This window comes from Peromyscus leucopus, chromosome 13 (genome assembly GCF_004664715.2).
Source record: "Peromyscus leucopus breed LL Stock chromosome 13, UCI_PerLeu_2.1, whole genome shotgun sequence".
Lineage (NCBI taxonomy): Eukaryota > Metazoa > Chordata > Mammalia > Rodentia > Cricetidae > Peromyscus > Peromyscus leucopus.
The window spans coordinates 62,849,719-62,864,183 of NC_051074.1; the positions used below are offsets into that span (position 1 = coordinate 62,849,719).

A 14,465-nucleotide genomic window follows, 5' to 3' on the forward strand; every position below is an offset into this window, starting at 1 on the left:
CCAACCTACCATCAATTAACTATACTCACAGATAAACTAAAATAACCTTCCAGAAGGCACCATAATCAAGAAAGAGTACTTTGCAAAGGTAGTTCCTAAGACAAATCCTACCCCAAAGGCTCAAACCAATCTAGAAGTGAATTCATGCCTTTCACAAAATGAACAGGTCAACAGACTCAACTTCCTAACACCAACTGCAAAGTAAGCTTACCAGCTACACTTTAGCTACACTTTAAAGTTGGCTGCATCAAGAGAACCAAGAGCCTTCTGGTGAGAATTCAGAATTGGCACAAGTGTCACAAGCATGCCAGAAACTTCAGAGAACCTTACTTAAAAACTTCTCTCTCCCAGGGACTTTGGGATACCCCCAGGAGAGATCTAGAACAAATCATTCAATCCACCAACGAAAAGAACGGTAATTAAACACACACACACACACACACACACACACACAAAATAAACTTTTAAATTAAATGTAGAAATTCCTTGGATCCATCTCAACTTAAGTCTGTAGCTTAGAAAACAAAAACAAAAACAAACTGTCTTACAGTTGCTTATAATTTTATGCTGCTTTCCATTGACTATTAATAAATTATTTGACTCTTTAGGATCAATTATAAACATGTTCTCTATTAAAACTAATACAAATACAGTGAAGAAGATTAAGAAACAGATGTGTGAATTCAGCAATGTTAAAGTGTTCTCATTCAATCAAATCAAGGTTTTAATCTTCAAAGTTGTCTTAAGTTCTCAACTGTTTTGCAAAAAAAAGACAACAACCCAAAACCCATTCATTAATACATTTGAAAAAGAGAACGAGGTCATGCAGATACATAACTATAAGGACTACAGAGCTGTCTGAAGTCCTCTTATGTCCATCATCGACATTACCACATGGAAATAAACTTACAGACTAAACTGAGAAAGTCAGCAATACTGCAGACAGTGGAACACCCGGACAGAGTACAACCCCTGGGCACAAACAGCATTGATAGCAAACTTTCATTACAACCGATTTAAACCCAGTATATAATGGAACTCTAATATACGCCATAACTGCTTTTCAAAGATACAATATTCACAGATCCCTTTTCTCAGTAACACTACAGCACTAGTCTTTAAAATGTAAAGTCGTGTTTTAAAAGCACAATCAGCATACAGCATAGCAAATCACCATTAAAGGTTTGGCAGAAGTTTTTACTTTTTAAAAAGATCTTTGTCTAGCATGACACCATCTGACGTTGTCTGAAGAGTTAATCTTAACATATCCATACACTCTTTCAACCTGGGATCAGACGTTCGCAATCCTGTAGATTTGAGTGCCTGTTTTTAAAAAAATAAGAGTTTGTAAATATACAGCGTAGATAATGTATATGCTTATTCCAACTATAAGTTTCATTCCTGTATAATAAAGTTTCTACGCAAGACTTGATCATGTATGTGGTATTTATATCACTATTATCCACTTTCTGAACAAGTTTCTCACTCTTTCTTTTTCTTTCATTGATCACCTTGAAGTGAACATGGTAAAAATTTGAAAACAAGAGAAACACTGTCAGAACCTACAGGTCAGATAAACTTTAAGACTATATTTCAGCAATAGTGTGTAACTGACTAGCATTACTTCTTGGAACATTGAGAGAAAAATATTAAAAACTTACTGTAATAAACTTGTGAACAGGTATCTTTTCTTGTCCTTCTGCAATGGTATAAAAGAGCAAATCTTCCAAGCTAGGTAACAGACCCTGTTTTATTTTACTAAAGGAGAAAGAAAATAATACAAAATTAATCCTTGTGTGTATAGTCTAATGGATGAAAATCAAGTCCATTATTAAATAACCATGTACCAAACTATAGTTGAGATGATGCATTCATAAATACTATAGCCATAATAAACACTGATTCACCAGAATCAAGTCAGTACCATTAGAAACCACACTGGAAAAAAAGTCAAAAAAAATTTAATAGTTTTCAATACCAGGTCATTTTTATTATTACATACATATATAATTTTAAATCTAGGTTCTGTTTATGAAAGAAGACAAGCAGTATGTCTCCTTCCAAAGTCTGGGTTATTTCACTTACTATGATGATTTCCAGTGACATGCATTTCCCTGTAAATATGACTTCACTGTATTTTACAGTTCAATAAAATGCCACATATATGCACGGGACATTTGCTTTACCCACCCGATGGGTATCAACACAGTTACACTTCCTAGATAAGAGCCGTGGTTGTGCTGATTCTGAATGACTGTTAAGCATGAACTCCTGACAGAATGTAAGCACTTAATTGATAGGACTGTAGTGCTTTTTCTTTCTCCATGTGCATGTATGTGTGTGCAAGTGCCTGCAGGACCAGGAGAGGGCAGCAGATATCATGGACCTGGGGCTAGATCAGTTGTGAGCTTCCTGACTTGCATACTGGGAACCCAACTTGGGTCCTCTGGAATAATACCAAGTGCTTTTAACCATTGGGTCATCTCTCCATCTCTTGTAGTTATTTCTAAAGCAGTGCACACTTACATTAATAACAAACAAAAAACCAACAACAACGAAACTTCACATATCATAGAATATTAGAAGAAAATGTCACCAGCAATACTAAAACTTAATAACTAATTTAACAAAACTATGTTAAGAGTAACCAAACTTCTAAATGGGAAAGCAATCTTTCCTATCTACTGAACAGCCTTTAAGTAAACAAACTGTCACACAGTAATTTAATGTATTCTGGGTGGAAAGGTTTCAGAACTCAAAACATACTCCATTATTCCAATTACTAATCACTGTCATAAATATTATAATTGTTACAATTGCAGGTCTCAGCAAGGCATAACTAACACCTGCAAGCCCAGCACTGGGAGGCTCAGATAGGAAGATCTCTCTGAGTTCAAAGCCAGCCTGATTACAGAGGGAAATCTAGGCCAGTGTGTGCTTCAGTTGAGACTGTCTCTGAACAGAAAAGAATGGCAGCCCTAAGGCAGACCAATCCACCGCCTACCTACCATGATTCATACACACACACGTGGAAGAAATATATATATAACTCTACTTCAGAAAGCAAAAAAAAAAAAGAAAAGAAAAGAAATAGAATACTAATTCTTAAATGTCATCAGTTCTAGACTAGTCATAAGTATAACAGCAACTTTCATGGGTAAATTATATACATTGCTCATTTAAAAAAACTAACAGATCATGTCTGTCTATAACTATTTCTGTGTTGTTGAAAAGACCTTTTCTACATGTCTAAATGATTCCTGGATTTAAAGATTATATAACAGTTCTGAACTTTAACAGGTCTACTAGTATTTCATTATTTCCTAATGAAATTACTTCTCAGTCTCCTAGTATGATATATATATAGAGTGATACACACAAAACACCCCTCTTTGAAAAGATAATAGCTAAAAGAAACATCAATATTTGCATCAGTATCATTTATATTTATTTTCAAAACACTGTTGTACCAACCTCAACGGCTTTTAAATTTTTGTATTAATGTGTGTAAGAGAAAGTAGGCATGTCATGAAGAAGTCTGAAAACAATTTTGCGGAGTCAGTTCTCTCTCTTTATGGGGTTTCCAATGATCCTACTCAGGTTTCTCAGCTTGGGTGGCAATGCTTTTATTAGTTGGGCTATCACCTCTAAAAGTATATCAATTTATCGATACTAGTATGTTTTAAAAATTAACCTTTATAAAGTGCTAATGACATATCCTCTCATAATTTTGACCTTCCACAACCTTTTTTTTAAAAGCACCTACAATTTTTTAATAATAACAGAAAATCACTTACATACTGTGCTGTTTTATGAACACTCTTACTTAATCTATTCTAATTAATGATCTAGTGACAGAAATACAAGCCTTACAAAAATATTGTGTAATTTCTGGTACTAAACAAATTTACTAGCTGACAAAAATGAGTAACACTATCTCTATCCACAGAGGGAGAAAGTTACTAACTCAGAGAGGGTAAGAACCTTCCCAAGGTTGCACAACAGAAGAAATGAATTTTGAATGTACGTTTCTCTGAATGTAGGATTCAAATTTACTACACAAGCATGTTTTCTAGGTTTTATCCTGCTCTAATAGCTTTAAACAAGAGTTCAATAATACTGATGACCCAGTATTTAAATAAAAATTAAACCAGCTGTCAAAATCAGTGAATAATAACATACCAATTATTTACAGAAAATGGTTTCTCAGATAAAACTTTAGATAATGGCAGTTTATTACTTTAAAAACTGCAGAATAAGCTTTCTACATATTTATCACACCAGTAAATGGTATTTACTTTGCCTAAAAGCTATGTAAATAACACTAAATATAGACTTCTTTCACTTATGGTACATAGTGAAAAAAATTAAAATGGTTCTTTATTACCATAGCTAGCAAACTGAGTAAATATTTACTTGCTTAAAAGAGAAGAAACTAATTTGTATCCATAGAAAATAATGTAAACCATGCCTACGATACATGATCATAAAACCGTAAAGACTGAAATGGCAGCTCGTACCTGTAATCCCTGCACTCAGGAGGCCAGAAACACCAGGATTCAAAATTCAAGGCCAGCCAGGGCTACAGAGCAACTAAGTCTCTGTCCCCTGCCCCCGCAAAGAAACTCCACAGAAATTACTACAGCTTCCACCAAACACACACCAAAGAGCGTTCTTGCCTTATACTTATTTCTCTTCTCTAAATTATTACCTTTATGGTGTCATAACCATGTGTTTTACTATTAAAATTGAAAAGCTAAACACTATTATATGCCAGATGGCTATTTTTTCCTGCCTTATCATAGCTTCAGCTGTCAACTTGACACAAATCTCGTCACCTGGGAAGAGGGATCCTCAACTAAAGAGCGGATCGGATTGGGCTATGGTCATGTCTATGAGACATTTCCTTAATTGCTAGTTGAAGTAGGAGGTTCCAACCTATCCATTCCTGGGCAAGTGGACCTGTACCTTCTCAAAAAGGCACCCGAGCAAGACTATAGTCTTCCTCTGTGGTTTCTGCTCTAAGCTCTGGCCTTAACCTGTAAGATGAAATAAATCCTTTATATTTCCTGCCCAATTTACTTTTGGTTATGGTGCTATGCTGGCTAGTTACATGCCAACTTGACACAGCTGAAGTCGTTGGGAGTCAGAGACCTCAACTGAGAAAATGCCCCATCAGATTGGCTGGGAGGGCCTAGACCACCAGAGGTGGTGCCGGCCGCTCAGGCAGGTGGTCTTGGATGGTGTAAGGAAGCAGTCTGAGTACACCATGAGGAGCAATCCACAGCAGTCCTCCTCCAGGGCCTCTGATCAGTTCCTGCCCTGACGTCCCTTGAGGATGAACTGTGATATGGAAGTAGCAAAATAAATCCTGTCCTCCCAAGTAGCTTTTGGTCATGGTGTTTCATCACATTAGAAATCTGAACTAAGAAATGTGTATGTATTTCACAGCAACAGAAACCAAACTAAGAATTGTTAAAACAATCTTTTACAAAGCAAGGAGATTATTTTAAACAAATAGTACTTTGGTACCATTATAGCTGACTTATTCAGAACTACATTATAGGGAGAAATTAATAAAAAATAGACTTCAGTTATAAGTATGGAAAAATGAAATAGCTCTGAAAATATAATGAATGGCCCTTTTCAGGCATGAACTCTTGTCAGAGTATTTAAATAGAAGGAACAAACAACCTTTACAGCACATAACACAAGGAGGGGGCAGCAGATGGAGAGATGAATTTTTAAGGTCTCTCCTAAACCTAAAAAAGACCAATTAATTCAATAAAGTGTTTCACAGAACTGTCAACAGCAGTTGGGGGAGTACTATGAGCGTGGTTAGGTAATATACTCTTCTGGGGTAGTTTGTGAAATACACAAAATGAGGTAGAGAATTAAATGATCTTCGAAGTCATTTTCCAATTCCAATTGTTAATGAATTGCTTAAAATAATGTCATAAACTAATAAAATCATAATTTTACTCAGTATTTACATATCCTTATTTTATAAGTACATTCTTAATGTAAAAACTATGGGTGGTACTTAATGTCACAATTTTCTTGGTGCAATACCTAATTATTCTTATACAACCAGAAATGAGGTATCAGGACAGCAGTAGCAGCAGGTTATCAAAGTTTAACTGAAAGGGGTCTTCCACTTTTTAAGATGTTTTCACTCACAAGGGAAATCCTGCTTAGAAGCAACTGTTGAGAGGTAGAAAAAGCATGTCCACACGGACAGCTAATGCTGCCATTTTTGTTCTGTCCATCTATTACTCTTCCTAAGCTTTTTTTAAAAATTAAGATCATACAGTTCACAGAAAATGTTGTATTCTAATGACCTAGCACTCCATTTCCTTGCAGCTCTAAGAAATGGTTAATTTCTTAACGACCCCATTGATGCTGAGCATGGGGACCCATTACAGCTAACTGTATTTTAGCACAGCAATAAACAAACTACAGAAGGGGTCATCCCTTTCTATAAATAAAGCATCTCGCTCCAATATGTAAGATGCCGTACTAAAAATATTGGGGATAAATTTTTCTATTATTTCAGTTTATTTTGTTAGCCTAGATTACTAAAATAATTTATGAGTCCCTAAGTTAAAAAAAAATCTCCAAAAAGTCTGTACTGCTTTAATAACTCCTATCCAAAAAAAAAAAGAAAAAAAAATCCAGTTTGTCAAACTATCAAGAGAAGTTTAAAATCTTTAAAACTGTACCAGAAATGAGTAGATGAAAATACATTCCCAAATCCTGACATTATCAAATTGGCATTCATTACACCAAAACAACAAGCTCCATGCTTTCAAGGTAATACTTTCACGTCAACTTTTCTTCAGAAATCAGTAAAGAACACTGAATGCCACATACCAGAGAATGGGCACCTCCCAAAGGAGACCATTTCACTCCAACTTCGTTGTTAGAAAACGTCGAGTTCAGACATTATTTCTATGCACTATTTCATAACCCAATCAATTTTATAATGGAGTAGTCTGGGGTAAAATTGGGAGTAAATGTCTCTGTGCAACCATGCACAACACTGCCAGACACCAATAATCTAACCAAAAATTTTAAAAGTGTGTTTGTTCTCTCAGTTTTAAGCGTTCCTCTTACAGTAGGTAACTTAGGTGAAAATGTCCACATAACTATACAATATGCCCTTGATTTATATAGGATTTGATATTTAAAGAATGTTTTTTCATCTCAAATATTACTGGATTATAGTAAGTGTCTTATTATTGATTTCAAATGTCTTAAAAACTGAAGAAACCCAAGTATCTTCCCAAACTTGCTCTTGAAGGTAACATTTACTTCTCAGAGGAAAACAATATCCTTCCCCCCTTTTGGGCTAGGTATCATTGCCTCATTAAAAAAATAAAAAAAATAAAAGATGAAATTGAGGCTGGAGAGATGATACCCCAGTGGTAAAGAGTACTTGCTGCTCTTGCAGAGGACACAGGTTCAATCCCCAGCATCCACAGGGTGGCTTAGAGCAATCCATAACCCCAGTTCCAAGAGATCCAAAGCCCTCTTCTGACTTATGAGAGCAACTAGGCATGCATATGGTGTACATGCATGCATGCAGGCAAAATGCATTAAAAAATAATATTTTTTTTTAAAAAGGTGAAATTCTATTTGGTAGCTCCCCAAATTCTGTGGGTGGCAGACTTCTCAATACAACAAAGCTGCAAGCAAGAAGCTAAAATTTCAGGACTGAAATTTCTGTGTCTGTGAACTTTATGTAAATTTGTTTAGACTAATATTATGCAGTTACTTGCTGATCATATACAGGTTTATCAATGACTACTAGATGCATGGTTTAATGTAAATATTAGGCTTCAAAAGTATAACAGTTACTGGCACTTTCTTCTCTTCCCATTAAAACTACAGGGTTGAAAGGTAGTTTAGTCGCATAACATGCAAGTATGTGCAACATCTAGGCTTAAACCTCTGTGATGCAACAGACAGACAGGAGAAAGCACTGACTTAGTTTACTCCTAGGGAAGTCACAAACGAGAGATAACTAAGAAGCACAAAAGAAAAAATTAGATGTTCTTTCGACCTTAACTCTAAGAAAATGGTAAATATTTTCAAAAGACTATTATTACTTTAAGTTGAGTTTGTCTATGTGAGTGTGTGTGCTCACGCATGTGCAGGCGCCCGCAGAGTCCAGGAGTGGGTGTTGGGTCTCCTGGAGTTAGGCTGGACATGATGATGCTGGGCTCTGAACTCTGATCCTCTGGAAGAGCAGTAAGCACTCTTAACCACTGAGTCACCTCTCCAGCCCTGAATCGTAAATGTCAACCTTTAGGAATCCAAAGTAGATGAAATTGAGAAGGATCATGGAAGTATCTGCCACCTATTTCTGTTTTTATTATCCAATACCAAAATACATTATCTACATCTGCCAAATACTAAATTTCATTTTCAGCACTGTTTGAGGGACATATTATTAAATCTTACTTTGAAATTTAATTTCCACAAAAGACAATAATTTTTGTGCCCCTCACATTCTATTTACTAAAAGTAGGAACTATGAAAATATGCCATACCATACCTTTTGAAGCTAGGTGAAATCACTTTTGTGTGCACTTTATTTTTAAATTTAAATATTCTTGTGTAATTAAAAGCATATTTTTTAAATTCCAGACTTCCTGGAGACATGCAGACATATTTATTGCATAAGGGGCATATAGTTTTTTAACAACTACTAAACTGCTCTCCAAAACAGTGAACAAATTTATACTTTCAGACCAGCACTACAAGAGATTCTCCTTCCTACCACTTTGGAATCATCATACTTAACACCTGCCAAAATGATGGAAAATGGTCTCATGCCTATTTTAACAGAATGTTTTCAATGATGCACCCTACAAAAATTAGGTTTTGTGAAAAGTACATACCAGTATTCCATCTACCTAATCCCTTCTCCTGGTAAAATGTCCAAACCAAAGGTAATTTAATATAACCAAAGCTCTTAATGCCACAACACATTTGTAACTGATAATGTTCTAGTCCACGTTGTTTTCTGAAAGTGATACCCTACATTAAGATATTAAATTCAATTTCAGTGTGCAAAACAGACAATTAGGGGAAATGATGAATTTGGCAATACAAATTTTAAATTTCAAGTCATGTCAAATATAAATGCAAGGGCAGAGCCTGCTTAAGAACTAAGGTACTATCTATACAAAGGTCAGTATCAAAGCTAAAGGAATGGAGGTCCTGTCGAGAAGGTAAGGAAGGAAAGGAATGAAGATCTCAGTGAGGAAGGAAGTGGCCAGGAAAGCAGACCTAACAACTCTTTTAAAATGAAAAGAAGCAAGCCCAGCTGTCTGGTTCTTAATGATGGAATGAATGGGGAGAACAAAATTCAGACCACTACAGAGACGGCTTGAGCAAAGATCATTATGCTTATCTATGAGCTATTAAAATGAACAATGTCACGTAACAACCTCAGACTGAAGGTCTGTGGACAAACCTCCGCCTACAGGTGATACGGCTCAAAGAGTTTTACTCGCTTTTGGAAAAAAAAGGAAGTAGACAACTTGGTTATATTCCAACACCTACAATTTAAGATAAGGTTAATAAAATATAAGGTCCGAACCGAGGAAAGACAAGCAATATGACCTAATGGGAGTGCTGTGGTTAAGCATTAAGTTTGCTCTGCCCTTATTTCCCAACAAAGTTTTAAAATGTAAACTGCACATCATCTCCTGTAAGACATGTTTCTTTCAAGACAAACTTTCTCTGGGAACTAAAAATAAAAATTGTCACATGAGTCTGAAATTCAAATATCAACACCTACAACAGGTTTTTAAAGTAAAAGAAGAAATGCTTATTTAGTGATTAAAGCTGTGTAATTTTAACACATGTCCAACACTGTTCTAAGCCTTGTATAAAATTGCAACTCTTAATGTTCACATGGTTATTTCTCAGGAACACTATAAAACCTGGCAGACCTAGGAGTGCTGGCAACGCAGGCGGACTGCTGACGGGGAGGGAGGCCTGTGCTCCGGAGCCTGAGCACTTAGAAGGGATAAAAAGCACCTAGAAAGGTCAACTAGGAGCTGACCCTAGAGTGAGAGAAATGCTTCTTACGTGGAAAATAAAGCAAGCGTTCAGGAGAGGAAAACTTTACTTTTAGAAAACAGATCAAATAGAAACTACAACCAATTTATAATACTGTCTATCTTCCCTTTACATAAATTCATGACAGGGTGGTTTGAACCTTGACAATAGGTTCTCTCAGGACTGTCATCCTTTTTGAATTGGTTCTGAACCTGTTTAGTTACCTAAGTTTTGGTGCAAACACACACACACCACTAGTCTAGTCCCTTAACTAAAGTCAACAAGGTTATCTCATTGGCACTTAACACTCTCCAGGAATCTGAGCAAACCTTGGGGAATTCCCTCCCTAAACTGGCTGCTTCTGCTGGGCAAGATGAGGGGGGACAGAATGGGACATTAGCCAAAATAGCATTCCTAAGTTACAGCTTTGAGACGATTTGTTAATATTATTAATAGGTCAGTGAAACCAGAAACTTTTGGGGAAACCAAACATGAAAGTTCATTTTCCTATCTGACTTTGAAAAAAGGGCACTGGAGCCATCATGGGGGGTGGGGGTGTCACAGAACCAGACATACTTTTAACAGAAAGCATCTCCTATTCTGCAATCTGTGAATATTAACTATTAAATGGTAGTAAATGCACTTTGCAAGTCTGTCAAATGTAAACATGTGTTTTGTGCCACAAGCCTGGTAAGCCAGACGGTAAAGTGAGCCCTGCATGTGATTAAACATGCATAATACACATTCTACTTTCTAAAACATTAGAGGTGTAATTTAACCAAGGTCTAGGTTTAAAAAACAAAACACTAAAAGGGATTTGAGTTATCTAATCCAACACATTTCAATAATGGTCATCAAGCTAGTTTGTGGCACAAAACCATTATCACAGAATACCACAAATTTTGTTCATCATTAAGTGCTTTTTTTTGTTTGTTTGGTTTGGTTTGAAATAACACTTTTCACTCTGGTAAAATAACCAGGAATGTTTTAGGAAGGTCCCCACATGAATTACAGGAAACATGAAACAGGCCTGAGCTTGAGGTTATAAAATTCGCACTTTCAGTTTGACTTAAGCCACTGTGCAGAGCTGGAAAGCGGATAAAAGGCAACAACAGGGCACACCATGTCAGTATAAAGTCAGAAAAATAGGGTACAGGAAAAGCCTGAAGTCAACGTTCTACCTAGCTGGGAAAACTAAACCTATTTATAGTATAGAAAAGCATTCAGGACGGTGTCATATTTAAGAAAACTCAATTTCGTTCAGGCTCAATTCCCACACTATACACACAATGAGTCAACATCCTATCACAGTTAAGTCCCCCAAACGACTTAGATTTTTGCATGCTTATGTCACACTTCATTTTTGCTCTTTTTTTTTTTTTTTAATTTTAAAAAGGCCGTCAACCTCACAGAAGACATCCGACAAGCTACTGCTGGTCCCCGTAGGAACAGGTGGTCCGTGCTGCGTGCCTCATCCTCTAGGCCACATGTCCCTTATTCCGCCTAATCTCATTTCTGAAGCATTATTTCCGGTGGCCCAGATGGCTCTACGCACGCCAAAAACGATCCACCTCAGAAGGATTAAGGGCCCTCGGCCACATCTGGCATCCAGTGGGATGGTGTGGCAGAGGCTTAGAGAGGAGGCAGGCCTTGTGTGTGTGTGGGGGGGGGGGGCTGGAAAAAAAAAAAGGTGAGTCGGGAGGGTAGAGGCTCCCCGCTCTACGCCCGACTCCTCAATGTCACTGGCTGGAGATGGGATGGATGCTCGCGCGGCATCCCCCTCGCGGGGCCCAGGAGGCGGGCCGGGGTGGCGGGGCTGCTGCAAAGCAGGCAGGGGCTGCTGCAAAGCAGACCAGCCCGCCCCGCTGGGCGCTCGCCGGTCGTCCCGGGGCGACCCGCGCGGGCGGGCGGGCGCCGAAGGGGAAGTGGGAGCAGGCGGAGGGGCGCGGGCGGGGCCGAGCGGGCCTGATCACATGGCGCAGCCGTCGCAGGCCGCCTGGCATCGTTTTCTTTCTCTTCCGCGAGCCCCGGGGCTGCCGTACCAGCCCCGCCGCCGCCCCCCACCACCGCCCCGGGGCCGGGTCCCCCCTCCCTCGGCTCACCCACGCCAGCCAGCCACTCACTTGTCGCCCGCGGCCACCATCTCCTTGCCCTCGCTGTTGCCGAACGCGTCCGTCTCCCCCGGGCTGTCCTTGGGGCCCGGGGCTGGCGAGGCTGGGGGCGGCGACGCCCCGGGCTGCTGCTGCTGCTGCTGCTGCTGGGGCGACGGCGCGCCTCCCTTGCCCAGCTCCTGCAGGATCTCCGAGGGCGAGCTGGACAGACCGCCGGCGCCGGGGCCCTTGGCGCGGCCGCCCCCGCCCCACCACGGGTGGAGTCGCGCGGCGGCCACCAGGCCCGGGGCCGGCCGGCTCCCGCCCCGGGGCCGCCGGCACAGCGTGCCGAGGGGCTGCGCGCGCCGCAGGGCGGCTCCGACCACGACCGCGGCGGCGGCGGCGGCGGGCGGCCGCAGGAGCAGCTCGCGCAGCATCGCCGAGCCTCGCAGCCGCATCATGCCGCCGGCGCCCGCTCGTCAGTCGAGGATGCTCCGGGCGTGGGCAGCCGCGCGCCCCCCGGCACGGGCTCGGAGGGAGGGCGGAGGGAAAGAGAAAGGGTCCACGGCGGGGTGTGGCCCCGCTATCGCCGCCGCCGCTGTCGCCGCTCCCGCTACTGCTGCCGCCGCCGCCGCTGCTGCTGCTGCTGCTGCTCCGGCCGCCGCGAGCTCCGCACTGAGACGGACGCGCAGGGGAGGGCTGGAGACATTCCGCGCTCACCAGCCCGGGGGGCGGGGCGCCGGCGTCCGCCCCGCCCCCTACGCGCCCTGCCATTGGCTCAGCCTGCCGACCCCGCTCCTCATTGGTGAGGGCGCCTGTCATGTCCGCCTCGGCGCCCGTGCGCAGTCCCGCCAGGGGCCCGGGAGGGCGGGGAGAAGGGCGACTGACGTGTGTGGCCGCCGCCGCCGCCGTCGCCGCTGCAGCCGGCGAGGCTCCCCTCCCCTCCGTTCGGGCCGCCTGAGGCCACGCGGGGCGAGCGCCGCCGTTCCGGAGTCTGGCCATTCACCAGGCAGGTGCGCTCCCGGCGGGGTGGGGACGCGCGTCCCCGTGCTCCCGAGGACGCCGGAGCGCTCGAGTGCCAGCCGCCCTGGGCTGGAGCGAGGCCGGGCGGCGGCGGGTCGCCGGGTCCGCGCCTCCTGCTCGTCCCCCCAGCCGGGGATGGGGAGGCGGGGGAATGTGTCCGCCCTTCGGAGGGCATCGGTCTCGCCCAGGCAGCCCTGACGAGCCCCAGCCCTCTCGCAAACGTGCTTAAAACTTTCCATGCTTGGCGACTGCCCAGAAGTGAAATGTTTTGGAAAAAATGAGCAAAATCCTTTCAGCTAAGGCAACTTAAGACATTTTAGAAACGTTGGCGAGTGGGGACCACGCAGAGAGAGGAAGCCAGGGTAGGGTGGCTTTCCTCTCAAATCGTTTTATTTCATGCACACCAGCTTTCCAAATTTTTTGAACGGCGATAATTTCATTGGTGCTTGTTGGCTTGAAGGCAAAATTGCAGATACTGTTTTTTTTTTTTTCTATTTTAAAAGCTGTTTCATTGGTTTAAAATAGAAGCATCCGAATACCGTTTCTCAAAACCGGCTCAGCTCAGCATCACTTAGTCTCTGTACCCTTCCAGACGTGTGGGTCATGCAATATTCCCTGGGCCTGCCGCACACATTTCTCTCCAGAATAAAAAATGTTTTTAAACTATTTCCTGAAACAAATGTGAGACAAGAAGGGTGTAAGGTGCATCATTAATACACCAGATTTAGTAATCCGATGACTCTTTAAATGTTGAACTAGATTAGTAACCAAAGAATCTGACTTACAGGTCTGACATGTTAAAGTTGGTTTTTTTTTCTCTCTCTTTTTTCAATCTGCTCTTTAAATGGAAAAAAATGTGAGGAAAGTGACTTGTAGAAAAAAAAACAATTGCAAATTATTTGGGTGGCTTTTATTATTGCTTAATGTGAATGTGGTGGTTTGAAAGAAAATGGCTCCCAAAGGGAGGGGCACTACTGGGAGGCGTGGCCTTGTTGGAGGAAGTGCGTCACTGTGGGGGCGGGCTTTGATCTTTTGCTCAAGCTTCCCTCTGTGACAGTTGACTTCCTCTTGCCTCTGATGATGGATGTGGCACTCTCAGCTCCAGCACATCCGTCTGCATGCTGCCATGCTCCCTGTCACGATCATAATGGACTGAAACTCTGAAACTGTAAGCAAGCCACCCCAATTAAATGTTTTTATAAGAGTTGCTGCGGGCATGTCTCTTCACAACAATAAAAACCCAAACTAAGACAGAGGACTTGTCAAAAATATTACTAG

General features: G+C 41.5%; 1 protein-coding gene across 3 annotated transcripts in view; it reads right to left on the reverse strand.

The window, feature by feature from the left end:
* Gls (glutaminase) overlaps positions 1-12,813 on the reverse strand; it is a 65,170-nt gene extending 52,357 nt beyond the window's left edge. Inside the window, exons 1-3 of one of the 3 annotated variants that reach the window (XM_028886675.2) lie at positions 12,198-12,812; positions 1,662-1,758; positions 1,202-1,323 (exon numbers count right to left, since the gene is read on the reverse strand). In XM_028886675.2, coding sequence (XP_028742508.1) covers positions 1,202-1,323; positions 1,662-1,758; positions 12,198-12,625 — 647 coding nt within the window. In that variant the 5' untranslated portion in view covers positions 12,626-12,812. Of the gene's footprint in view, positions 1-1,201; positions 1,324-1,661; positions 1,759-12,197 lie in introns of all 3 variants that reach the window. The other 2 variants (XM_028886678.2, XM_028886687.2) reach the window with 2 other exon arrangements.
* Positions 12,814-14,465: the final 1,652 nt, after the last annotated feature.